Here is a 25854-nt window from a genome sequence, read left to right as displayed (position 1 = left end):
TTCCATATAAGAGAGGTGATGGTAGGGGGGAAAAAAAACCCCAAAATCCAAACAAACTAGAAAGTATGGTTCATAGTGGTTGTTCTTCCAGAAAAGACTACCTTAAAAACTTTGTGACTCATAATATAGTCACCATTCACTTTAAGTTTTGAAATGTGATTTTTTTTTTTTTTTAAATATTGGTTTGGCAATATCGAGTTCTAATAATTATGCAGTTAAAAAAGAATATCTTCTTGAGATTGCGCAGATGGCAAAATTATTGCTTCTGTTATTTCTTCTGCAATGCCTGGGTGTCTTACGTCTCACTAGACCAATAATGGTACAAGCAAGGGACAAAATCCCAGCACCAGTGATAAGCATAAGATGCAGCCTTGAATGTGGTCTTGTTTCTGTTTTGTATTGTTTTGTGATTGCGTGTACTTGCACTTTTGTCATTCTAATGAGTTCTGTATTTGAAGATTAGACACCCCACTACTGTATGTTCCTGATTCAGTTGCAGTAGGGACAAAGATTAAGGGTCCAATTCAAAACGAGTTCTACAAAAAGAGAGGCTCAGCTAAAACTATGTAAAATTCAAGTCTCTCAAAAGTCAGCCTGCTTAATAACATAGATAATATGCATCTAGTCATCTGTTCACCATTTTTCACTTAGTGATACAACTTTTGTTAGAGAAGAATTAATCAGTTTGATGCAAATAAGTGCAATGTTGAATATTTCAGCCAAGATGAAGTGTCTGTCTGGCAAATTTTTTCAGTCTTTTATAGACATGATCTGTCATTCTACCAAATGGCCAGCATTTTCTCTGTTGTGGCTAGCAGAAGACTAAATGTTGAACTTAAATATTATGCTGCTTTCCAACTCTTGGAATTTAGAGGGTGAATTAGAAATAGCAGAAGAAATTGTTCACATACAAATTTCTTTGCCTGTATGAGCCCATGATTTCTTATATGTTACACAGACAGCACAGGGCAAAGACAGTGTTGTGTGTGGGTGGCTGCATACCCACATTCAGTAGCAGCAGTTCAGCTATTCTTAGCTTGGGAAAGGGGCAAGCAACCCCTGAAGAAGATTAGGAAGATTAAAACAAAAATAATAGTTTCAGAGACAAAAATAAAACCATGAGTGTTGCATACCTGTGAAAGTGCCAGCTCGAAAAGATAGCTGAGCACAGACACAAGGCTCTGCAAGTCCTTCCCATGAAAAAAGATACTTGAACACCTGTTTGCATTTTTCTATGAAGCAGGAGAAGTAGGAAGGCTTCTGGGGATCTGTTTGGTACTTTTTTCTGCTTCCTTTGAAGAAACTTTGAGCATGTTGTTGGACATCAGAAACATTCTGAGTTTTAAATCTGAGTTCAAGATTTGTAACGCTTGTATTTCTCATAGTCAGAAACCAGGATCCACTCCAGTACAAAGATTCTCTAGACTGTGCTAATGCTTTTTGTCAAAATGAAACATATGGTCATTATGATCTGTCCAGCTGGGTGTTTTTGTTAAATAATGTGAGACTTGAGCTAATAATTTCCAGTCTTTGTATGCTCTCTCCCTTTAAAAATCTCTCTTCTCTCTCTTTTTGCATGCGTGCTCCCTCGCTGTTGCTCTCTTCTTTCCGAGTGTTTTACAGAACCTGGTAACATATAATACTGTGCAGGGCTGGCGGCATATGAAGCCTACTGCACAGGGTTTTTCCTTTCTTAGTCACTATAGATATGCACCCAAACCAAACCATCCCCTACTTCAGGCTCTCTCTAGATCTGCTTGTGCTGACATGGAGCTAGAAATGATCGTTTGCACAGACCTACTCTTAGTCTTCCAAGTACTTTCATTTTTATAGTGACTTTTTGGCCTGATTTTGCCAATAGAAAATAATAAAAGTTATTTTCTAGTAATAAGAAGTTCCTCGGGTTGAGCAAGTAGCTGTTGAGAAGATGACGCATCACTGAGCATCTTTGCTCAAGATAGTTTCTCCTTGAATGTTGATATGGTAAGAACTCGATTACATTTACACTATATTTGTTCTTCCAGAAAAAGGAACCTGTGATCTAAACAAAGAAAAGTGCAGAAGAAGAATCTGCAGGCCAGACTCAAGGACTCATCGGTGTAAATGTTCTAGTGGCTTTATTTTAAGTCGAAATAAACAGTTTTGTGAAGGTAATACGTGAATCTCCCATCAGTTTTATTTCATCACATGAAAAAATTCTCCTGTTCTTTTACTTTACACATATCTTGAGTATGAAAAAACACTCTGAGGTCTTAAAAATTCCAGTTGTGCCATTTCAGTTTTGTGTCCTTCCAGGTTCTGAAATAGTCTAAAAGAAGACCTATGAGTATGTCACAAATGCTATTCTTGCAAGAAATTTTGGTCTTAGCCTGAGTAGTTAAAGGAGCTTCAGATAAGTAAATGTGCTTATGGGTGCTTATTTAATTTTTTAAATAAAAACTAAACCAAATGTATCACCAAAGGTGAAACATGGAAAAATCCTGCAACAAGATGGCTGTCTTAAGTCCCACTTTCAAAAAAGACACAAATTCTTAACATGTTTCTAAATGTTTTAATCTGGATTGTTTTAATAAAAATCTAACAGTACTATTAATAATAGTTAACATATCACTTTTAGAAGCATCTCTTTGACTACACAACCAGATTTGAAAAAACATAAAGGCATCAGAATTCCTCGCTTACAGGATTTACAGACCTGCCTGAGCAGCAGCCATCCAGTTCTCAGGAAATTCACGGGGATTGCTTTCTGAATTTCAACTTCTAAACCACTTCTGTGTTTTGAGAATTTTACTTAAGTCATGTTGGAGTCGGATTTTTTAAAAAGAATTTTTGTCTGAAGAAAGTGTCTAATGTAAATATTTTGAGTGCACACAGGATTTAGCTGGCACTGGAATCTGCATGGCAAGGCACACTTTTGAAAGTCCTCTAGGCACCTATGCTGGACACATGCAGCCTGAGTAGGTTTTGCTAGAAGGTTTTTAAAGCTTGTTTGAATAAGATCTGCAAACTTGCTTTTTTATCATTTATTATGACCAACATATTTTTGTAAAATGAAGGGGAAAAAGAGGTACTTCTTGAAGACTGTTAGTTTGTTTCATTAATCTAATTCCCTGACTCTGGTTGATGGCATTATGCTGACACAGCAAGTCTTCTTTTGGCAGATATCAATGAATGTGGTTTCTGGAATCACGGCTGTACTTTGGGCTGTGTGAACATCCCTGGTTCCTATTACTGCACCTGCCCGAGAGGTTTTGTTCTGCTGCCTGATAGGAAAACATGTCATGGTAAGTAGCAGTAATACATAAATGACTCAAGTATGATATTGGAGAGTCCTCATTTACCACTGGAACCACTGAAAGTTTTGTGTGTTGCATTGCTTGCTTCCAATCCCTTAGTATGTAAGTAGGATCAGCTTAAACTGAGTGAACCAAATTCAGATATGCTGTTTAAGGAAGTGCAAGTTACATGTCAGTAATCAAGTGTGAGCCTCTCAAGGAGCAAAAAAACCCAGTCAGGTCTCTAGAGAGACCTCTTTGCTCAGACTAGGCTCTGTGACACATTCCAGGTGGATAAGCAGTTATGTCTTTTTAAATGTGGTCTCTGAATTTGGCTCACTCTGTCTGCATAACAAGTTGCACAGTCTCTGAATGAGCAGCTTACAGCATCATCTTTTTTCTCTTCAAATCAGGGTTGATAGCATTGCTAATGTGCATGAAATTAATGAAATTAAATGCATGTGCATCCGTTTACGATGAATAAGACACATGGAAGTACTCATGAAGTTGTTTATTCTGGGGGATGGCTGCACTTGTGGTTTGTTTTTTTTTTTTTCCTTTTATCAATTAATTGTGTATAAGAAGTGTGCCTGAGAGAACTTATCTATATAACGTGGGTACGTAAACCAGGAACCTCTGTGAAGCTGAATAAATGTGAATAAACTAAATGCAGAGAACACAGAGAAGTGGAGGGAAAACCCGAAGATCTGTCTGTCAGTAAGCTTCAAGGACCATATTTTAGTCATAATAAGAGTCAGAGGTGAAGGGGTTTTTTCTCCCTTTATTCAGCATTGTGTATATTCAGCCTACAAATGAATTAAGTCTTTCTAAAGTAAGACTAGACCATAAAATGTGAAATGCATTCAAGTTTTGGGGTCTTGGGATGTTCCCAGTCACTTTTCTATTTCATAATGAAGTGAAACTTAGGCATAAGCAAAGGGTCCTTCTGCCTTGCTTCCATGTGTTGTGGTTTAGCCCCAGTCAGCAACCAAGCACCACGCAGCCGTTCACTCACTCCCCCCCAGTGGGATGGGGGAGAGAACTGGAAGAGCAAAAGTAAGAAAAATTGTGGGTTGAGATAAGAACAGTTTAATAATTGAAATGTAACAATAATAATAATAATAATGATGATGATGAAAAGGAGAAAAACAGGGAGAGAGAGAAAAAAAACACCAGGAAAAACAAGTGATGCAACTGCTCACCACCTGCTTACTGATACCCAGACAGTCCCTGAGCAGCGATCGCTGCCCCCCAGCCAACTCCCCCCAGTTTATATACTGAGCATGACGTCATATCGTATGGAATAGCCCTTTGGTCAGTTTGGGTCAGCTGTCCTGGCTGTGCCCCCTCCCAGCTTCTTGTGCACCTGGCAGAGCATGGGAAGCTGAAAAGTCCTTGACTAGTGTAAGCACTACTTAGCAACAACTAAAAACATCAGCATGTTATCAGCATTATTCTCCTACTAAATCCAAAACACAGCACTATGCCAGCTACTAGGAGGAAAATTAACTCTATCCCAGCCGAAACCAGGACACCATGGAAATAAAACATTGGTATATGCCCCAAGTAGAAGTGCCAGTGCATACCAATGAGTTCAGTCTGGATCGTGGCAGGATCGGGACCTAGGGCATATTAAATATTGCTACTAGAAAGTAACAGTTTAACAGAGTCTAGCAGTCAGTGTGTCTATTTAAGACCTCCAAGAGTCACTTCTCCCTCTCTATTAAGAGGGAGCCAGGAGTAGGATTCAGTCACCCAAACGTGGGGTCCAGGGTGTGTGTGACAGCTGCAGAAGGCAGCCAGGTGTGACAGAAGACCTATGGGAGTCCTGCAGCCAGAGGCTATTGGGAGGTGGGATAGCCTTTTGTGTGCAAAACAACACTTAGACACTGTGCAACTCAGTCCTACTCTGGATGACTAGCTTGAACTATATGCCTACATTTTGAGCGGCTCAAATTAGATAGAAAATAATGTTTTTCTAACACAGGCTAGGGATGCAGCATGGACAGTATAACTCCTTAACTACTGCAGCACAAGGCAGATATGTCACCATCTACGCAACTTGAGAGAGATGCAAGGTGAGAAGTCCACATGCTGACCAGACATTTTGATGCTTTGTCCACCAAGTCCTGTACGAAGCTCTTCATCTAAAGCCACAAGCTGTAGTCAGAAAGAAACACAACATCAGTTTCTTGACCTCCTTCGATGTGCTTAATGGGTTAGAACAATCCAGTCCGTAGTGCAGTTGCCCTGGAGAAGCAATATTTGCAACAGCTATGCACCGTTTAAACCAGTGTATGCAGCTGATTCAAAGAAGCAGCTGTGAGAAACTTGCATTAGTTCCAGTCTTCCAGCAGGCATTGCCATATGGCACTAGAATTGGCATAACGAGATGCAGCACTGCAATACAGAAGGTGGAAGGAGGATATCCTGTGAAATTGCATTAAAGAAATACTCAAAAAATGTTGGCACTCCAACAATTATAATGGAAAGGAAAGCGATTGCCAGGACCTCAGATGGTTTTGCCCCTACAGCTTCAAAAATTGCCACTAAGGAACATAGCTTTATTTCTGGAAGGTTTTCATTGATTCTAGCTCTGTTACCCTTGGAGTAGTACGAAAGTAGTTTTTCCTCATTCTGTTTGTGTTTTATACTTATTCTTTCAGTATAACTTCCTTGTAGTTTTCAAAACCTGATCTATTTTTGATGAAATGTAAAAAAGAAAGTTTTCTAAATTATTTCTATTTTGACAACACATCTTCAAACAATTTTGGAAAATTTAAAGCTGATCAGTATAATAGCTTCAGGACCCAGCAATTTTGGCTTTCTCCTTTGCTATAATTAGGAGAGGGTGGGAAAAAAATTTTTGGAAAAAACCAAAACAAGCCAAAACAAAGACCACAGAAGTGTTTTACTCTCAACATGACACTTATATTTTTTTCTTTTTCTTTCTTTTTCTTTTTTTCTTTTTATTTTTCTGTTTAAGAAAGTGTTAACATCTCTTTTGGGGGGCTTAGTAAAGATTTTTATCATCATTTAAGTTTTTTGTTTCCTCTTTGAATTACTGTAGAGCTGATTTCCTGTACAAGTAACAACACCGAATGTGGCCATGGTTGCCTTCAGACATCTAAAGGGCCTGTTTGCTTTTGTCCTGAAGGATCTGTACTCAAAGTGGATGGCAAAACATGCACGGGTAAGTAACATTTTTTTCTAGCCGTAGTGACTGCCAAACTCTCTTTGTTCTTGGCACTGAGATCCAGAATCGAATGATGGCATTTTACACTCATTTTGCACAGCTGCAGATGATTGTACAAGATAGAAGGCAATGGAATGTCAGGCGCTTTGAGTGCTGAGATGAGCAATATTCATCTTCATTTTCTAATAGATGTTTCTTAGCAGCAACATCTGACGTTTGCAGGCCAAATTCTTTAGTTGTCAGCACAGATCAAGGCATCTCCCAGATGTTTGTTGCAGGAGACATCTAAAATTTGTATACATGAGGGGAAATATAGGTACAAAATTAGGGCTTCGGTGAAATCTGAAGATGACTTTATAGACGTCATGCAACCCAGGTTCAGAGTCACTCTAACTTACAGCAATTTCATCTAATTACCTACAAGTGGAATTTTTGCAATCGGAATATTTGAAGCTGCTACACCCACTAATCTGTCATTTCACATTCCAGCAAGCTTACCAAATTCAGGGAACTGTAGCTTTTCAACTATATCTTTTCATTCTTATGGGTCAGGATAGCTCCATCAATGCCAGCCTAACACCTTGAAAAATCCCCTTCCCCTTTTACATCCCTTACATACTGTGGACTGTACTGTATACATAGATTCAGTCAGTGTTGCTGTTTTGCTAGGGACACTCCACTGAGTAAGCTCAGGTTGGCATTGAGGCTATAACCATTGTACAGCCCCAAGAAGAAAGAATAGTTTCTTTTTGTATGAAATCATTGTTTGTTGTATTAGAAAGTATGAATTCACCATCATAGTGTAATTAACTTCTGGGGATAGAAGGGCATTAATTTGTTGTTTCTTTGCATTGAGTGCAAAGTCTGATAAAACGTGTTACTTGTTGCAGATGGGATGAAATTTGTACGGGAGAAAGAGTTCTCTGAAATAATAAACACGTGGACGTCCTCTTCATATATCCCAACCCCTCATCCCCTTACCCCCAATCTTGTGTTGTGAATTTTCAGGAAAAACTCTGGAAGAAGTTACTACTAATTTGCTTTCACTTCACTAGACTTCTGCTTTCAGCAGGAGACCTTTCAGTAAATCCCTCAGTCACTGAGATGTTTTGCACTGTAAAAATCCTAAGCAGAGTGAATTGTTCTCTTGCTTGTACCTCTGATTTTGTTGTATTTGTTTTCTTAGCATGGCAAAGTTAAATTTTTCAAATGCTCTGTTTAAGGTTGCACATCTCCAGATAATGGTGGCTGTAGTCAGATATGTTCTTCTTTAAGCCCGTCCTCCTGGGAGTGTGCTTGTTTTCCTGGATATAAGCTTCAGCGAGACAGAAAACACTGCACTGCTATAGGTCGGTATCTTGGTATGCCTGCATGTTTCTGCCAATAAAAGCAAAAACATTTTAGGGTCCTTTAAAGTGGATTGCATAACTGGGATCCATTTTTTCACTGGTTCTAGTTTGCTTTGTGAAACTTGGGAGGTATTAGTTGTTTGGAAAAATAACGTATTTTGGAAATATACCAGAACAAGCACCAGCATGTTGTTCAGTCTCCCTCACAGAAGATTCAGTCTATTATCCAACTTCTGCATTTCACTCTGGATTCCTGTACTGTGGAGGTCTATCTGCACTATTCAGGGTTTTGTACCTTCATATAAATGTGTGTGTAGTTTCTGGCCACTGTTACAGAATTGGGGTTGAGGTGTCTACATTAGGTGAACAGGGCAAGGAATAGTCTGTTGAAGGACCTTCCCTACAAGGATATTTCTCCCCCACTGGCCCCAGGAAGCCCAGGTATTTGACGTGGTGCTTGGATTCCAGTCCCTTCTGTTTCTTCTGAGAAAAGGGGAGACCCTGGTGACCAGCAAGGCATAAGCAATTGTATGAGAGAGAGAAAGAAAGAGGAAGTTTGTGATTTGATTGAGGGATAAGGGAGAAGCTTTATTTTTTTGAGGACAGCATTTTTCTTGCTTTCACTGTGAAAGGCTTCTCATTGCGCAAAAGTCAAGTGTTCTGGCATTTATGGTGATGCTGTGAAATGCAGAGGAAAGATTGTCTTGAGGCTAAGTCACTCAGTGTGAAATGTAGAGGGGCTAGTGACTGCCTTTATCACAATTTTGAGGCTGATCTTGGGCAAGGCACTGATGCTGAAAACCCATATTCACATTTATCTTTGGTTTCTGACATAAGTGGAATGTAGGACAAGGGTCTTAATTTCTTTGTGCCTCTGTTCTTCATTTTGTCTTCTACTGTTACTTATATACAATGTTAGCTAGGTAGTAATGCAGGCTAGAGATCACTTTGAACCTAGGAATTAACATATGGGCCAATTTTCATCAACAGGTCCTAAGCCATTTTTGTTATTTGCAAACGGCCAAGATATCCGCCAGATCAGTTTTGATGGAACAGATTATGCAAGTTTACTTGACTGGCAGATGGGAATAGTCTTAGCACTGGACTCTGACCCAGTGGAAAATAAGGTAAGGCATTAAAAATGAGAGGATTTTGAAGTGTTGCAAGGACAAATGGATTGGGCTTTCATGTGCCTTAACCTTTCTGCTGTCAGTGATCCAGATTACACGTTGTGCTGCTCGTTGTTCTGTGGCATGTCCAGGAGCACAACTGCTACAGGATGCCAAACACTAGTTGAAGAGTTTCATCCTTTACTGACTGACTGAATGTGCTTTGTACATTTACATGGCTAATTCACAGAGAATTGGGATTTCTAAATTCACTTCAGGCATGATTTCAATTTCAAAGAACTTTTGTGTGATTGACAGTTTTCTCCCTTAAGATTTCAGTACTGTTTTCTGGAAATATATTGTGGGGCTTTTTTCACTGGGTAGCTGTAAAAGCAAAAGTATCTTTTCTTCTGTACAGCTACATCCTACAATTCCTACTCAATGTAGAAGTAATCTTAACAAGAATTACTTCCCATGTCCTGGCATTATGGAACAAAGCTGCTGAACACTTGCTGGGTTCGTTGCTCTTACAAAACATATTCCTCATATTGCAAGACGTTACTGTTGGAAACAGGATTCTTCTCTGCATAAAGAGCTGTTTGTGTGGCCGCACCCCAGTGCCCTACTCCTTGCCTGTAGAGTTGGGAAGGAGTTCAGCTGTGCTTTGCTAAACCTTCTGTGGCAGATAGTTATTTTTTCCCACAGTGAGACTTATTTACACTGTAAAAGCGTTACAAAAAGATACTGGATGGTACAGTGAAGGCTGATGAGGAGCTCAGTTAAGTTGCTGGAAACATCTCAAGGCCTGGACGGACACAGCTAAACAAACGCGAATGTCACCAGATCTGCATTACAGGAGGATCGTTTCAGGCCCTGCTGGACCATCGCCACTTGCTCCCGAAATAGGGCCCTGCTGGGGAGCTAGCAGTTGTTCCGTGCCGTGCCGAATGTAAATCAGCTGCGCCGGTGGCACTGGGTGTGCACGCTTGCTCCACTTCTGTGGGAAGCTCTGCACGACGGTGGGGTGGGCGGCGCGGAGGTGAGGTGATGTGCAGCGGGCCAGCCAGGCTGCAGCAGCCTGGTCCTGGTGGCACAGAACTGAGGTCCGAGGTAAATTAACTCGGCATCGCTCTGTTCTCCCATGGTAATTGAATTAGGTGGTTTAATGCTAGAGGCCTCCCTCCTGCTTTGTTTGGCCTCATGGTTAGCATCAAAACAAAGTTATTTGCTTTGTTGCTGCCATTTGCAAAGAAAACCTCAGTGTTGCTTTGTATATAGTTCTGCCATACAGTGTTTGGGTCCCTCTGGATATCAAATACAAGAACAAATTTTTTTCCTCATCCTTGAAAAACACAAACCTTGTTTCTGCACCAGCAGAGAACTTTTATTTTGACCCAAAACTGAGAAGCCTCTTCTGGAAATGTTAGAACCTTACAGAATAGACACCTGGTAAAAAATTAAGATAGGTGCAGGCTGAAAGAGGAAAAAAATAGAAGCAATTATATAACTCCTTTTCCATTCCCAGCTCTGACACGCATACACTACTACTCTCTTCTCCCTGCTCCCGTCTTTCTAAAATGAGCAGCCAGTGAAATGATAGCATGCTTCTCTTTGCCTGCTCCTACTTTTGCTTCCTCAGCTGTGCTTCATGTGAGGTAGCTGCTTGCTGAAACAAAAACATAGGATATTCAGAGGGCTGTATATAGGGCAACCAGGATTTACAGCTAAGTACAAGCTGCCTGTAGAAGTCATCCTGGTTGAAGGATAAGTGCCTTTTTATTTGATCAGGGATCACAGGTTACCTGTGCAGCCTTTTGTGAATAAGCAGTTCAGGGAACTTTCAAGATGATGAAGTTATTTTAGAACTGGAACTATTAGACAAGGGAAATAGAACAGAAAGCAAGATGGGAACTAATAACACCTTCGTCTGTTATTTCTTCACAGATTTACTTTGCTCACACCGCCTTGAAATGGATAGAACGAGCTAATCTGGATGGCTCAAATCGTGAAAAAGTTGTTCATGAAGCTATAGATACACCCGAAGGCCTTGCTGTGGACTGGATTAACCGTAAATTGTATTGGACAGACAGAGGGTACATGCTCCACAGTGCATTTATGTTGAAGCATGCCATAAAATATTTGGAATAAATGACTGGTGATACAGAAATAGCTAAGATATCACTCTAAATTCAGTAATGCTTCACATGCTGATTGGGTAGCTGTAATCTCAAGTATATACAGTTGGAAGGGTCTTTAAAACTGAAATGCTGGAAGATCACTTTGAGTCTGCTTTTGTATTTTTATCTTTGTCTTTCCAAGAAGCAAAGTTTGGACACAGTTGCAAGGAATCTAAAGCATGTACTGCATGTATACATATCTGTATGTGCATATGCACGTGTGACATTAAGTATACACTCATATTTATACACATACACTGCATGTGTGTATATATAGGTGTATCTTTATATATATATATAAAAATAATCAGTATTACTGCACCAAGTACATCTTGGACAGAAGTCAGCATTGTTGACAGCTAGAATCAAGCCCCGTTAAGCTAATGAGAGTCTTTGATAAAATAGGAATGGCCACTGGCAAACAATACTACTTCATATTTCAGCTGATACCTAACCTTTGATACAGAGAGAAACAAAACCAACCTTTGGTGAAAAGGCAGTTTCAGATCAGAATACACAACGAAGACTCTTTAAAGAGTGGTCATGATGTTTCAGGATGACCCATATTTTATTAGTCAATACAAAATGGTTTTAAATATACAGATTACCCTCCTTCTCCCTTTAAAATACGCTGCTAGTCCACTTCCCTGCTGTTAGGTGCAATCTTGTCTACACAGTTGTGCTCCTGTATAAATATGCCAGTGTTTCCTGTGAAATGGGAAATTGTGGTGCTCGTCTCTGTAAGACAAGAGTCAAGGGTGAAGCTGTGAATTTGTATCTGCCACTTCCTTCTCACTCACTGCGTTTGCCTGTTTGTATTCCACATTTGCACAAATATATTGCTCCTTCCATCTTTGTGTGGCCTTTCTTTGCAGATTCAGGTAGGCATGGGAGGCTATAGGCTTGCTTGCAGGTAGAGGCTGATATTTGTTTGGCAAGGTGAAGTTTGTAGCCATAAGTACAGTCTTCTGGAAAAAAATTGGATTGGTAGACTGGCAACATAGATTCTATACTTCACTCTGCCATAGACTTTAGGAGTGATCATAAGGACCTTAGCTTCATTCTTTCCTGTAAAATAGATATAATATGTAAATTGCTTGGTGATTTCTGGATGAAAAAAGCTGTATAAAAGTACTATTTTTTAAGAAATTTTTTATACATTTGATAATGCCATTCAGTTAGGAGCTTGTTTTCCTCCTGACTCCCTTTAAAGCTAACATTCATCTATGGGTGATCATACTTCAAACTCATTATTTGCCCAAAAAAGGAGAACCTGATGTCTCCTGAGGAGCAGCAGGTATTTTATTATCATTCCCTGGGCCAGATAATGAGGCTGTAACATTAATTACTTGTTGATAAAACAACTAGACATCCTGCATCAGCAGGATTATTTCCTGTCATTGTAAAGTTATTTATTACAGTTTTCTGCTAAACTAAAGCAATGAAAAAACAGTATTTTCTGTCTGAGAAGGTAATTAAAAAGATAGCAGGGAGGACCTAACAGTGCCGTGTGTGTTGCAGGAAGGCATGCATCGAAAGGAGCAATCTGAATGGAATGCAAAGAAAAATGATCATCTGGGGGGATATCTCCCAGCCCCGAGGGATTGCCATTCACCCATTTGCTAAGTAAGGAATGATAAACCCGGTTAATTGTGTAATAACTGGGGAGGCTTTTTAAAAATGAGCATGCCAGCCTTGCCTTTTTGGCAGTCAAAAAGTGCATTAGTCTCATATTAGGATAGTCAGAGCTGTGTGAACTGCAATTTTTTATTGATGGGTTTCTTTTGTGAGTTGGGATGTGTTAATTTCTCATATAGATTTAAAAAAATACCAGAAGCATTAAAGCTATTGTATGCATTTTAAGCTAAAGAAAAGCACAGGTGACTGAAGTCACCCTGACAGTTGTAAGCACCACACTACAAGCTTTGATGGTTCCGTATCTATTAGTGTGAAAAAGGTAGGCACTTTTAACCAAAGGTGCTTACATAAGAGTTTTTTGGACATGTTTCAGTTCCTGAGAAAACTAAACCAAATCTACTGTTTCGGAGATGTTTTGATTTAAATGCACCTTATATCTTCTTATCTAGTGCTGAGATGATCAAAGGAGTTTTGAATGTTTAACCTATTGATTAAATTCTGGCCATTTTAATTAATGGCAAAGCCCCATGGATTTCAGTCAATATGCCTGTAGTCGGATGGTTTTAAATCTGTTGATTTTTTTTTTTTTTTTTGATGCTCATATCCTGCTGTAACTAAGTACTGATGAATGAAGCTGAGTTAGGAAGGGTGTTTTGTTAGCTTCACTCTGTACATAAAAGATCTGAAAGAATCTTTCAGTAGAGGTTGAACATGATAGAGACATTTTGCAGCAAAACATCTAAGAACAAGTAGGTTCAGGGAGATTGTTTATTAGAATTATTGGTAGAGGCAAGGACTATAAGAGGAAAGGGAGGAGGAAACATCACTAAAACCTTCCTTATTAGAAAGTTAATGGGGAAAGGAGGAACAGACATTATAACAATGTCTATAATTGTAAAGTCATTTAAAAGAGATCTGAGACACAATTAAAACTATTGAGAATACTGATCCCTCCATTGGCTACAGTAAAACTGCTCATGTAAATAAAGCTAAGTGAATCTGTGAGTTATGTCAGTAAACCTGACAAAAGCAGCTGATGCCTAGGAAGACTGGAGTCCAAACTTCAGAAGTAATTTGTGGGTTTGGCTATCTCAATTTTAAGTGGCCATCTTGCACTGTTTGTTCTTTGAAAAACAGTAAGCACTCAGTGAGTAACACTCAGGATTCTAGAAAGAGACTGAGAATCATGATTTTATTAAAAGAAGAAAAGAGGCTGGACCTGATACTGGTTTACTTTTTAAAATCAAAATAACCTGAGGACTGTTGCTTGCTTTCCATGGGTGGTGGGTATTTTTGGTTCCATATGTGCATTGTTACATGCTTGTTTAGACAAGTGGCTGGTTAATGCATTGTCTTCTGTTGTCTGGGTTTGCTAAACCACTATCATCGGTCACATGGAAAATACAAAAAGCAGATATGAAGTGTTGGCAGTTAGCATAGGCGGCAGGAGTTGTTTTTCAAAGGTTTTGTGCCAACGAACAGAGTGGGGATTCTGCATAAATCCCAGTGTAATCAGCTGGAGTCTTGTGGCAAGTGTGAAAAGATCAGCAGCCAATATACTTGCTTGAAGTGTGCACTTTTTCTCATGTGCCTCAAGCCTGTATTGCTCTGATCTGATCTTTCTGCTTTGAAAGAACTCCATGGAGAGGAGGACAAACATTTACTTACTGACTTCCTGTATGCATTTTGTTTTCTAAAGGAGATTATTCTGGACTGACATGGGGGTCAATCCCCGGATTGACAGCTCTTCATTAGAAGGAATTGATCGCCAGGTTATAGCCAGCACTGGTCTGGTGTGGCCCAGTGGAATAGCTCTTGACTACTTAGACGACAAGGTGTACTGGTGTGATGCTAAGCAGTCGGTGGTTGAGAGCGCAAACCTGGATGGTTCTGGTCGTCGAATTCTTGCACAGAATGATGTAGGTGAGGCTTTGGAGTTGATGATTACCTACTGCTGCTTGTCAATGTGCGTGTGTATCTGCATATGTGCATGTGAATTACTGGCCAGTGGCTGTGCTGTATATCCCATGCAACTCCGTGTTGAGGTTAATGGCATCACTTACTTCTTCATTCTGTTACCCAGTTGACTTTTATTTATTAATTTTGGCAAAAGAACACCTTTCTAACACTCTCTGCTTTCAGCGATCAGCCACTTTTCATTGTACAGAGAACTTCTCTGCCTTTACAGAAAAATGAAAAGAAGGAAAAAGTTAAAAATGTGGTTTGCTTGTTCCATGCATGGCTGCTTAGTGTAATTCAGGTTTTGCTGTGTTTATTACACCAGTGAGTTATATTGACGTAAGCTGGAAAAGAATTAATCTTGGCCGTTAAGGTCCTTGAGCAAAGAACCTGCATCTGCAGTGTTGAACACTGGGATGGTTCTAAATACACAATAGACACTGAATGGAAGAATGATTTATGTGATATACTGGTAGTTGTTAAGGCTGAGATGTCTGTTGTTTGACACGTAACTGTGTTGTTCTGGACCAAGAGAACAGAAGTATTAGCAATGAGGAACTGATGTTGTACCACATCTGAAGTAAACCATGTATTTAAGAATCTCATACATAGAAAATTAGTTTCTGGAGAGGACAATTCCCTTTGTGCATGATATCTCTCAGGGGACCATTGTGTAGGTGTGCATACAAAACATGGGCGGAATGAGGACTCCTGGCTCAATACCACAACTGCAACGGGTAAAGACTTTACGGTTATTCTATTAAGCAGCTGCTGTTCTAGTCTGTGCTCTGGGAAAGCTTGTGTTCATCTCCTAAGCCAGATGCCCTCCCACTTGTTTGAAGGTGAGCAGAGTGAGGTCTTGGAGGGAGCAGTGTTCTCCAGTTCATAAGACATCAAAAGTCCTGAGCAGAGTGACTTCCCAGCACTCCTCTTTGCCCCTGCTGCGCATACTCTGCTGTACACTCCACCTTGCAACTGATCTGCAAAGGGAGGACCTTGAAGCCTGTTGAAAGTTGCACTTTGTTTTTCCACAAGGAATGAGACAGTGTCTTACGGGGAGAAAACAGAGAAGGAGAGCTAGAAGTGCAGGAGAAACACAGGGTATGGGAAAGGAGCTGGGCTTGGAGCAGTGATATGGCTGTTTGGAGGTGGGAGAAAAGGACATCAGCACCTATATGGAAAGAAGTGGAAGAGATGAGGTGCAGACCTGTAGGAGTATGAATTTAGAGAGGCAGAGAGATTTGATATCCTGATGTTTTGCTAATGCTGTTAGTGAGACTAGAATTCAGCTTCTGTTCTTAGACAGCTGTACACTGGAGGGCGGGAAGGTGGCATCACTTCATAGGTGTTCTGCTGTAACATGAATTTTTATTACAGCAGCTCCCTCTAGTGCCCCTGTACTGAGAATTCATTCAGTATAGCTGCATGCAAAGCAGGTAAAATTATTTCTGCTCTTCTGCTAACACTGTTTTCATCTGTAAGTAAAACAACCTGTAAGCACCCACCCAAGGCAGTGAACAACACAACCATTCCTTTTGTTTATGCAGTGGGTTGGGTTTGCACTGTTGTGGAAAGGGTTCATGTGATTATTCATTTTTCTGTTCCTGCTACCTCCATTGATGACACTATACTTCTATTTTTAATCCTTAATGTACTTATAAGTTAAGAGGTTAAGGAATTGCTGGTCAAAGTGGGGTGTTGTTTGTCCTAAAATTGTAAGTGTTCGGATGGGGACAGTATCTAGATCTTGGGCTAGTTGCTCAGATTTCATGGGAAGAAACACTAAGAACCACACCCAGAGATTAAGCATGGTTCAGTGGAGGTAGTGAAGTGCTAACAGAATAAAAATATGCTCTTCAATTTAACACTTAAGAACACTTAAACAGTGTCTTACATAGGAGTGGGTTTTTTCAGTTTGTTTTCAGTTTGTTTGTGATGTATTTAAGATATACCAACACATATTCCTTCTCCAGGGTTTTACTTTATCTGTTGTTTTATTTGCTTGTTTGCTTGGCTTTAATTTTTTTTTTTAATTATTTTTTATTTTTTAAACGAATACCTTTTGGGATCCCAATTTCATTACTGAAATTAAACGTCACCTAGTTGAGGTCTACATCAAAAAACCAAAACCACAGATCACAAAATCATGTGCCTACAAAACATACCTTTCAGAGGGGCTCAGACTGCAGTGGTACAAAGTGAGGTGCATATTCAGACTGTGATGTGAGTAAGGACAAGGACAAAGCAAACCTGCTTCAGCCAGGAAGCACCCACTCTGAAACCAGGCTGACATCCATGGAAGAACAGTGTGTTCTCACCTTTAATTGCAAAAAGCTTGCCCAAAGGCTAACTTGAAAGCAGGAGATTTCTAAATGTATAGAAAGAATGCATAGTCCCATATAGACTAATGACAAATTTCTCTCATGACAAAGATATTAAAAAGAGTCAGAATCATTTTGCAAAGATCTTTATAAGTATGCCTGCCCTTATATATGAAAGTGTCCTTTGGATTCTGAATTGCTGAGCTTCTCTCTGGAAGTCAAACTAGGGATCTGAGTTTTCCTAGTGCAGATAATGTTGTGCTACCAAGGCAAAATTGCTCTACACTGAACTTGGGGTGGGATTTCTCTCACCTCCTGTTAGTCATGTAAGTGTTAGGTCCCTGGTCTAAGCTGGTGTCTAGGTTCTTGTAATCAGTGAAAAGAGAGGAAGCTACCTGGATGATCTATTGCATCCTGTGGTTTGTGTTAGCTGGCTGACAGACAGTGGCTGACTAGTCACAGCCTACTGCTGCTAGTTGGCTGAAGTGAGGAAAATTAATTCCCCTCTTGAATTTTGTACTGTGATGAATTGGCTAGTGAATGTCTGTGCATGTTTATATGTATGTGTGGACCACTGTATTGCACTTGTGTGTACTTTTGGCACTTGCAGAGACCACACACTGGCTTTGGGATCCTACTGTGAGCCCGTGGCTAACTAGAGTCTGTAGCTCCCAGGCTGCCCCTTGCTGGTACTCTTATGCAGGACAACACATGTCATGAGCTCCTCTCCTCCCTGTTATGTGAAGACTGCAAAAGGAGCTGTGTACCTCAGCAGCTCTGTGCTGGGCCACTTACTGGCAGAGGAGGGAGGCACTCCACTGTTGAAAGGCTGATCCCAATGCTGCTTCAAGAAATGATGATGTCTGAGGTAGAAACGTCTTGTGAACTTGAGCTGGTTGGAGGTCACCAGCAGTATAGAGACTGTACTGAGCCGGGCAAGTGTCATAGCCTCCTCTGCTAAGAGCATAAGTAACATGTGCCCATGGTTCATCATTCATGAACGCTCATCCCTCCCCATGAGACATCAAAGTGGAGGAGTGGATATGGCTGTGCCACTGTGTTAGAAGTAGACCTGTATGGAGATGCTGCTTTTGTTTACATGGTTTCTTGTGTATGCGCTACAGATGTGGAAATGAGAAATCTGATTTCTTTGTAGGCCACCCTTTTGATGTAGCAGTGTTCGAGGATCACCTTTGGTTTTCTGACTGGGCTAGGCCATCACTAATGAGGGTGGACAAGAAGACCGGCCAAAACAGGGTACGTCTTCGAGGCAGCATGCTGAGACCTTCATCAATGGTTGTAGTTCATCCTTTGGCGAAACCAGGTACACTGCAAAAATTAAGCAGTCATTCCCTTCCAGCCTTCTCTTGTTCATGATATCAGTAGAATAGATGTCCTTGTGGAGAGGATTATCTCCTCAGAAATAGGCTCTTTAAAAGGCCTTGCATGGTCGGACTGGCATTTTTTGAAAACATCATCTGGGCATGTGTCCCAGGAATGCTAACAGATTTTGTGTATTTATGATGATGCCCAAGAATAGATGCTGATCAGTTGCCACAAGGCTACCATAGTCTTCTAATTCCTATTTGTCCTAGTTTATTAGCACCCTCAAACACACACAAATAATAACAAATGACATGGAGAAAGATTTTGTAAGATGTGTTAGTTTTAGATCAAATACTTTGATTTTCTGTTGGCAACAATCTCCCTGTAAGCAGAAAAAAGTAATTCAATAGAGCAGGATTGGGAGAGTAATCACAGGTTCCCTATGCCCTTGCAATGTTCTTTCAGGGAATGTTAGGGCTCTAAATATTAAAGGATAAATAATAAAGGAAATTAAAAAAAAGTGATACATTTATTAGATAAAGAGTATGTGAATCTGCTTTCCTGCCAGAGGCTAGGTGATAATATCTATGCTTTACTATATGCATATTTTTAATGAAAAAATAAAAAAACCTGGATGTTCTAGTTTTTGTCAGTCCTTACTCTTTTTTCAACTGCTTCAACTCTGCACAGCCAAAAGGAGATGTTGACTGAAGAAGCAGCTTGTTAAGTTGCCTGTTTTTCTGCATTAGGGGCAAATCCTTGCCTTTTTGAGAATGGAGGCTGTGACCAGATCTGTGAAAACAATTTTGGAGTTGCCAATTGCATGTGCCATCCAGGATTTGGGAAATCTCAAGATGGAAAAACCTGTCATTCTCTGGATGCTTCCAACACAACAGCAGGTATAATCTTCCAGTTCCAAAAAAGACCTTCCCCAAACCCTTGAGGATCCTGCCAGATAGCTTTGGAAAATATTCACCTTGCTCTACATAATGAATGATGGTTTCTCTGTAGAATGAAAACACTGGGGTGTTGTCCTGGGACAATAACATGCTGTCTGACCATTGTAATTTTTCACTTGGCTTATTAACAGTAAGAGAGACGTGTGCAGTGCTGACAAGTATTTTGAGCAATGAGCTGCATTCCTTGTCTTTTATATTTGAGAAAATCCACCAGTGAGTGGTTTTAGGAACAATTTCAGGCCAGAAACAGGCTAGTCTGGGAGGATACTGATGTTTATTTTAAAAAGAAACCACCATGATTATTGGAAAGTAAACAAGTGATAGAAAACCAGAAAGTTAGTTCAGTAAATTTAAATAGTCTGTGTCACTTTTTTCTTGTCTTTTCCAGGAAGTGTCTCTGTGCACAAGGAGGTAGTGCCAATGCCAACACCAGAGACCTCGCTGCGGAGCATGCAAAACAGTGGGATATTCAAGGATATGGACAGTGGGGAAAAGGAGAAAATCAGCATTTTGTTGATGGCTGAAATCATGGTATCAGGTAGAGTCTGATGATTGTCTTCTTTCTATTTACTGTGAGGCTCTGAACAGGTTTATAGAACAGAAAGGAATCATAGGCCTTAAAGGAAGAAAGGCTCAGTGTCAAGACTGGTGGCATTCATGATCTTAACCCTCTTACAAGAAGATGGGTCTATGCAATTATGCCAGGTAGGACTGCCTTTTTGTTTGTTTGTCTCCATGTTCCTTCACTATGTCAGCAAAACTTGATAATATTATCTAGGTCTAAAGAAGAAGCATTTCCAATTTGGAACACTTGTGAAAGTCTCTTCCTTAGATTTTATAAGTATATTAAGTTCCTCTGAACAAAATTGCAGTAAAACCATTGAACTCTACGTATGTTCAATGACACTAGATCATTAAATTGTACAATAGGTTTTGCATACAATATTCAGAAATCCTCATACTAAATGACACTTCAACTCCATCTAGACAAAGACAACAGCCCTAATGACTGTATTGGCTTGTCATCATTAACCCTGGAGAGCTATGTTTCAAACTTAGAATCATGGAATCATAGAATCATTTAGGTTGGAAAAGACCTTTAAGATCATCAAGTCCAACCATTAAAAAAAATTTTTTTTGGGGGGGAGGGAGAGGGATTTGGAAGAAACAAATACTTAAGCATCTGGAAAAAGGCTTAATTCTGGTTTAAGAGAATTGTTCCATGAGCAATGGAATTATTGGAGAAGGCCATTTTCCTTCTATATGATGTCCCCTACCCACCCCAAAAATACAAACTCCTCCCTTCTAACTCTCACACACCTTATGTAAAAGTCTTATGTTAGAGTATATGTTCTGGTTTTCTTGTTAGTTTCTTGTTTGTTTGTTTGGTGGGGTTTTTTATATACAGTACCTCCTTTGATCTGTCCAAATGCATCTAGTGGTTTTGTTTTTGTTCTTGTTTATGCTGTAGATCAAGATGACTGCACTGCACTAGAATGTGACATCAATGCACAGTGTGTTTTGCTGGAAGATGGGGCTATGTGCCAGTGTTTGAAAGGATTTACCAGGAAGGGGAAAGCATGCTATGGTAATAAAAGACATTAATACAACCTTCTGGAAAACTGTAGAATGGGGGAGAGGAAGAAAATCTATCTTTTCTCACATTGGCAGCTCTGCTGCATGAGCCATCACAGAAAGGTCAATGCTATTGTTTGTTTTGAAAGGGATGAGCAGAGAGCATGTGAGATGAAATGGCTAATTATCATATGCCTTATTTTCCCCTGAGTTATGAGTGTTAATCCTATTAACAAGCAATAATGGGGCTAATAGGAATAAAAGCATAATGTATTTATTTGTAAAAATTGCCTAATTATAAAAGCTCAGTCCATAGACATGATAGTTGAAGTATAATTTAGAAGTATGTATTAAGGAATCTCTTAAAAATTATTATTCCTGATGTAATGTTTATATAAAAGTGCTGCCCTTGTTTCTTTCTGGCACTAGAAAGAGACTCTAACAACCAGACGACACATTGCTCAGAGTGGTCTTTAAGTTTTTGGACTTGCCTACAATAAAAATGGAAGCACTTTGTTCTCTCACAAAGGTCAAGACAGGAAGGCATTAAGAATAGAACAATTTACCATTTGGTGGCTAAGCATGAAGACTCACAGGAGTCTATGTTGCTATGGAAGGAAAAAAAAATTGGAAGGTGAAATGGGGTAATTTTTTTTTCATTGTGGTACTTTTTTTTTAAGCTCAAAACAAAGTGTGTCTCTGAGTAGGGTTTAAGAATATAAGGTTAGTTTTGAATAAGATCATTCCCTCCAAATGGGATTTTTTTTGAAGCAAGTGGTATTTGTGGAACATCTAGGTCTCCAGCTGAAAGTAGCTGGTTGACTGTCTTAGGCTCTTCCGAAAATCCCCATCAAATTTCATACCAAGAAAAGGCCACAAAACCCTTCTCTTCCCATTTGCTTCAGATACACAAATGATAAGTGATGGCATAGTTTGGGGGAGATTCATGATGTAGACATTTCTTTTTATCGATTAGATTTGCCTGATGGTTTCATGACCCATGTGTCCCATCTCCTTGTCTTGTCTCACAGATGTTGATGAGTGTGCTGTAAATATGGACCACTGTAATCGAAATGTGTCGGGCTGTATCAATACGGAAGGAGGCTACGTCTGTAAATGCCTGGAGGGCTACACTGGAGATGGAGTCCATTGCTATGGTACAGGCATGCGTGAGGGCTGTGCTGTGTCTGGAAGGCTGGGATAGGATGAATGAGCAAGAGACATGTCTTATGATCTGGGCTAGCTTTGCATCAAGATGTGAAGCTGTCAAACGAGCTGTTCTGGTTCCTTTTGAAAAATCTGGTAGGGGTATGGATCCTAACAGAGGGTCCCCCAGACAGTGGACATTTATAATTTCTTCCTTTTTGATTCTTTCCTTCTCGTTTGTAGTGTGGCAACTTCAGCAACTGATCAATATGCAAAGCCTGTAGTTGTCAGTGGATACCTCCTCTCAGTGTTTGCACTCTTTTTAGTAGTTACAGCAGGAGAGAGAGGAAGAATGAAGGGGAGGAGGGAAGTGGAGGTGAAGGTAGAGCTTTATTGAAAATCGTTGCCATGAATATAAACTGAAGCAGGTATTGAGTGTGTCATAATACTCATCAAATAATTCCAGGTCTGTTTGGTAGGCATCAGGTTCAAGGTGTTGACCCTGACAACTTGAGTACATTTAGAGTCTTGTTAATAATCAGACCCACTGATTTTCCCATCCAGCTCTAATGCCAGGTCTTTAGTTCATTCCCTACATTTCTTAATTTTTTAATCCAGTTTAGCAGTGAATATAAGGGAACAGGAAGCTTTTTTCCCCCCCCAGTATTTGACTAGCACACAGTTTGTTCAGCGCTTTACGACAGTCTTGGCTTCTCTTTTGTCCTTTTCTTTTCCCTTTCTCCTTTATAGCCTAATTCAAAGTCCATTAAATTTGACCCAATTCTTACATAGTCTTTACTGGACTTTGGTTCTTTGACACAGATAAGGATGACTGAAAAATTATGAACAATATCATTATTATGGGCAGGGTGTGGAAAGTGTGAGAGGCAGGAGGTTCGAGAAGGCATTCTGCCTACAGCTGTCAGAGATCCAGAGCTCATGTCTTTGAGGATGTTTGGAAGTGCAGACAGAAGTGACAAGCTCCCCTTGTTGTCCCAGCACCACCTACACGGCATGTCCCCAGGCAGCCCTGGGCTATCGCTGTCTGTGGTATAATTGCTCAGCTAGAATGATTGTGGTACCTACCGCTATTACTGAAAAACAGTCCATTATCTTCCTGAAGTCTTTAAGTCCAGAAGATGGTAAGATATGTTTTCACAGCATTTAATAAATGATGCAATGTTGTTATGATGTAAACAGAATTGAAACTAATTTTGTGTCTGATGAATTGAAATGTACTATAAAAACCAGAAACTTGTAAGTAGGTGATTTTGTACTTCAGTTTTAGACGCCTGCATGCATGCGCAGTGTCCACAAATGTGTCAGTACAGAGATGGTACAGGATGAGTTCATGTTGTGTTGTTAAAATCACATTTATTGGAATACACAGCAACAGTTTTGTTCCTGGGTTTTTTTGCTTTTAAAAGTGCTCTGAATTTTCTATACTGTTTTGGGCCAGATCCTGTTAACTTTACTGTAGAAAAAGTCCCAGTGGTTTAAGGAATAATTTCACACAAACTGGGATGGTAGATCTGTGATTTTATTTCCCCAAAGTAGACCTGGCATGTGTATTCTGCTGACAGTTCATAAAATGAATCAGAAGCTCCCAGCCTCTGGTATGTGAACCCTTTCAAAGTTCCCACCTTTGAGGCGGGTGCTTAGGCACTTTGCACCGTATGGGTGCCAGGCTGGGGTGAGTGCCAGACTGGCAGGAGCTGCCGCCGTGGGCTGTGCTAGAGAAGGTGTGGAGGCAGGGTGACGGCGTGCAGCGGGATGTGGGTGAGAGGTACACATGAGCCTAACAGAGGCTCTGGAAACTCTTCTTGTCATCAGAGCGCCTCGTCATAGTCATTCAGAGGCACACTTCATTTAAGTGTTTACACAAACTGGATAAACCTGTAGGTTTCTAGACCCTTTCCTTCGGTCTGAACGTTTTGGCTAGGCAGGACCAGGCGGGTGGTACAGGGGTTGGCAACTCCCCACTCCCAAACCCTTCTGCTGTCTTAATGCAAGAATGCCAACTGGCAGTACTCTAGTACTTAACCAGGGTGCAAGCTATGACTAGCAATGCCAGGAGAATATATCTAGAACAAATAAGTCTTCTCTTCAGCTCTACTGTACTCGTTATGTTTCATGGGGAAGCCTTTCCTTCGTTCTCCTTGTGGAGAGCTTCTGCAGCAGCGTAGCATGCTCTGAGAGGCTGGGGAGGCTGTGATTATTTGGCATAGAAAGTATGCTGGTTGCTTTTCCATTACGTCTTCCTTGAAGGAATATTTCCAGAGGGAAGGTCTCTGATTTTTTTCCCCACTGCCAGGAGACTGCAATGCTGCAACTGCTGCCCTTTTAACCGATGCTCTGAGGCATTTCATTCTGCTAACTGCAGACTGTTTGGGTGACAGATATTGATGAGTGCAAGACGGGGTCCCACACCTGTGGAGAGAACATAACCTGCACAAATACAGAAGGAAACTTCACTTGCTCGTGTGCTGATGATTCTTCTGGAACTGGCATGGGTTGCAGTAAGTAAATGGAGTGAGCAATTAAAATGAAGTGACTCTTAACTAAGAGCTGTGCTCTTGGATAAAGTTACACCTGGAAATTAAGGAAACCCTGTATAGTGACATACTGGGCAGCTTGTGGATCCATTTAGCATTGCTTTAGGAGGCAGTTTTGAGGTGGGCTAAGGAGACCGGATCCAATTTTAATTTGGAAATATCTACATTAAGTTTCAGTGCTAATTTTTACTGTCTAAATGTAATGACACTACTATCTAATGGCCCTTACTATCAACAGCAAAAGTAAATGCTCCTTGGAGGTAACGTTTTTGGAGATGATTTCAGTCTGTGTCATTTTTCAAACTCTCTGTGTCTTCTTTCCCTCTGCAGAAGGCTAGCACAAGAACTGCACATAATTTAAGTGACTATGTGGCCCTCATTTCAGTGCCTCAATGTGACGGGAGCATTCTCTGAAAATATGTAGCTGAGTGACTCATCGTCTTATTCTGTGTCAGCCCACTTCTTTGGGGTGAATTTTACTCCAGATCTAGTCACTGCCTGATGATGGAGAGACACTGTGTGATTGTCACAGATCTGTTTCTGCAGAAAAACAGAAGGAAATTATGGCTTTTTTAAGTAGAACACCTGTCAGGATCCACACCCCCTTTTCAGTTACTTAAGCTTTCAGTAGCTTCAGGTGTCACTCAGGAAATGATGATTTAAATGATGCATGACTTGGAAGTAATGCCTTCTAGGTCCCTCAGCTGTAAATCTGATCCCATGTCTTCATGTGTGTTAACATACTGTTTTAGTTCTTTGCGTAATAAGCTCTTTTAGCAAGCTGAAATTTTCTTTGCAGAATGCAGTCACGCCTGGGGTTCACTAAAATCGCTCATCCCTTTCCATTCAGGCCCTTTGCCATGGCAGTTCTCCTGCAAATGAAATTTTAAAAAACAAATGTCATTGAAGGTCATGTTGCAATAAAACTGGTGTGAGTCATAAAACTGATCCCGTAAATGTATGAGAGCGATTAGGTGCATTTGTGCTAAGCCATACTGCTAGAAATTCTTTGCCGTGTAGATGTTTGGTTCTGACCTATAGATTTGCTGTAGCATCAAAGTAGGCAAGAAAGCGCTCCTTTTCGGTAAGGGCATGTCTGCACTGCAGGTCATGCTGTGCAGCGATACTAGAGCTACCTTTAAAACTAACTAGTTTGGATATCTATGTAGGTGACTGTGTGTGTGATTCAGAGCAGCCTACAGAACCTTTTGAAGAATTGGGTCAATACAGTTCCCTGCTTTCCCAGTGATGCTGCTATCTGTACTCGAG

General features: G+C 40.3%; 1 protein-coding gene across 1 annotated transcript in view; it reads left to right on the top strand.

The window, feature by feature from the left end:
* Positions 1-25854, top strand: part of EGF (epidermal growth factor) — a 59978-nt gene that overhangs the window by 21807 nt on the left and 12317 nt on the right. Inside the window, exons 7-20 of the mRNA XM_009486232.1 lie at positions 2025-2150; positions 3162-3284; positions 6346-6468; positions 7695-7820; positions 8811-8947; positions 10874-11022; positions 12628-12732; positions 14444-14667; positions 18181-18348; positions 19100-19249; positions 19698-19847; positions 20781-20897; positions 21916-22041; positions 24430-24549. Of these exons, the coding sequence (XP_009484507.1) occupies positions 2025-2150; positions 3162-3284; positions 6346-6468; positions 7695-7820; positions 8811-8947; positions 10874-11022; positions 12628-12732; positions 14444-14667; positions 18181-18348; positions 19100-19249; positions 19698-19847; positions 20781-20897; positions 21916-22041; positions 24430-24549 (1944 nt within the window). The remainder of the gene's footprint in view (positions 1-2024; positions 2151-3161; positions 3285-6345; positions 6469-7694; positions 7821-8810; positions 8948-10873; positions 11023-12627; positions 12733-14443; positions 14668-18180; positions 18349-19099; positions 19250-19697; positions 19848-20780; positions 20898-21915; positions 22042-24429; positions 24550-25854) is intronic.

The sequence above is a fragment of the Pelecanus crispus genome, chromosome 4 (genome assembly GCF_030463565.1).
Source record: "Pelecanus crispus isolate bPelCri1 chromosome 4, bPelCri1.pri, whole genome shotgun sequence".
Lineage (NCBI taxonomy): Eukaryota > Metazoa > Chordata > Aves > Pelecaniformes > Pelecanidae > Pelecanus > Pelecanus crispus.
This window is presented reverse-complemented; position numbering and strand designations above follow the sequence as displayed.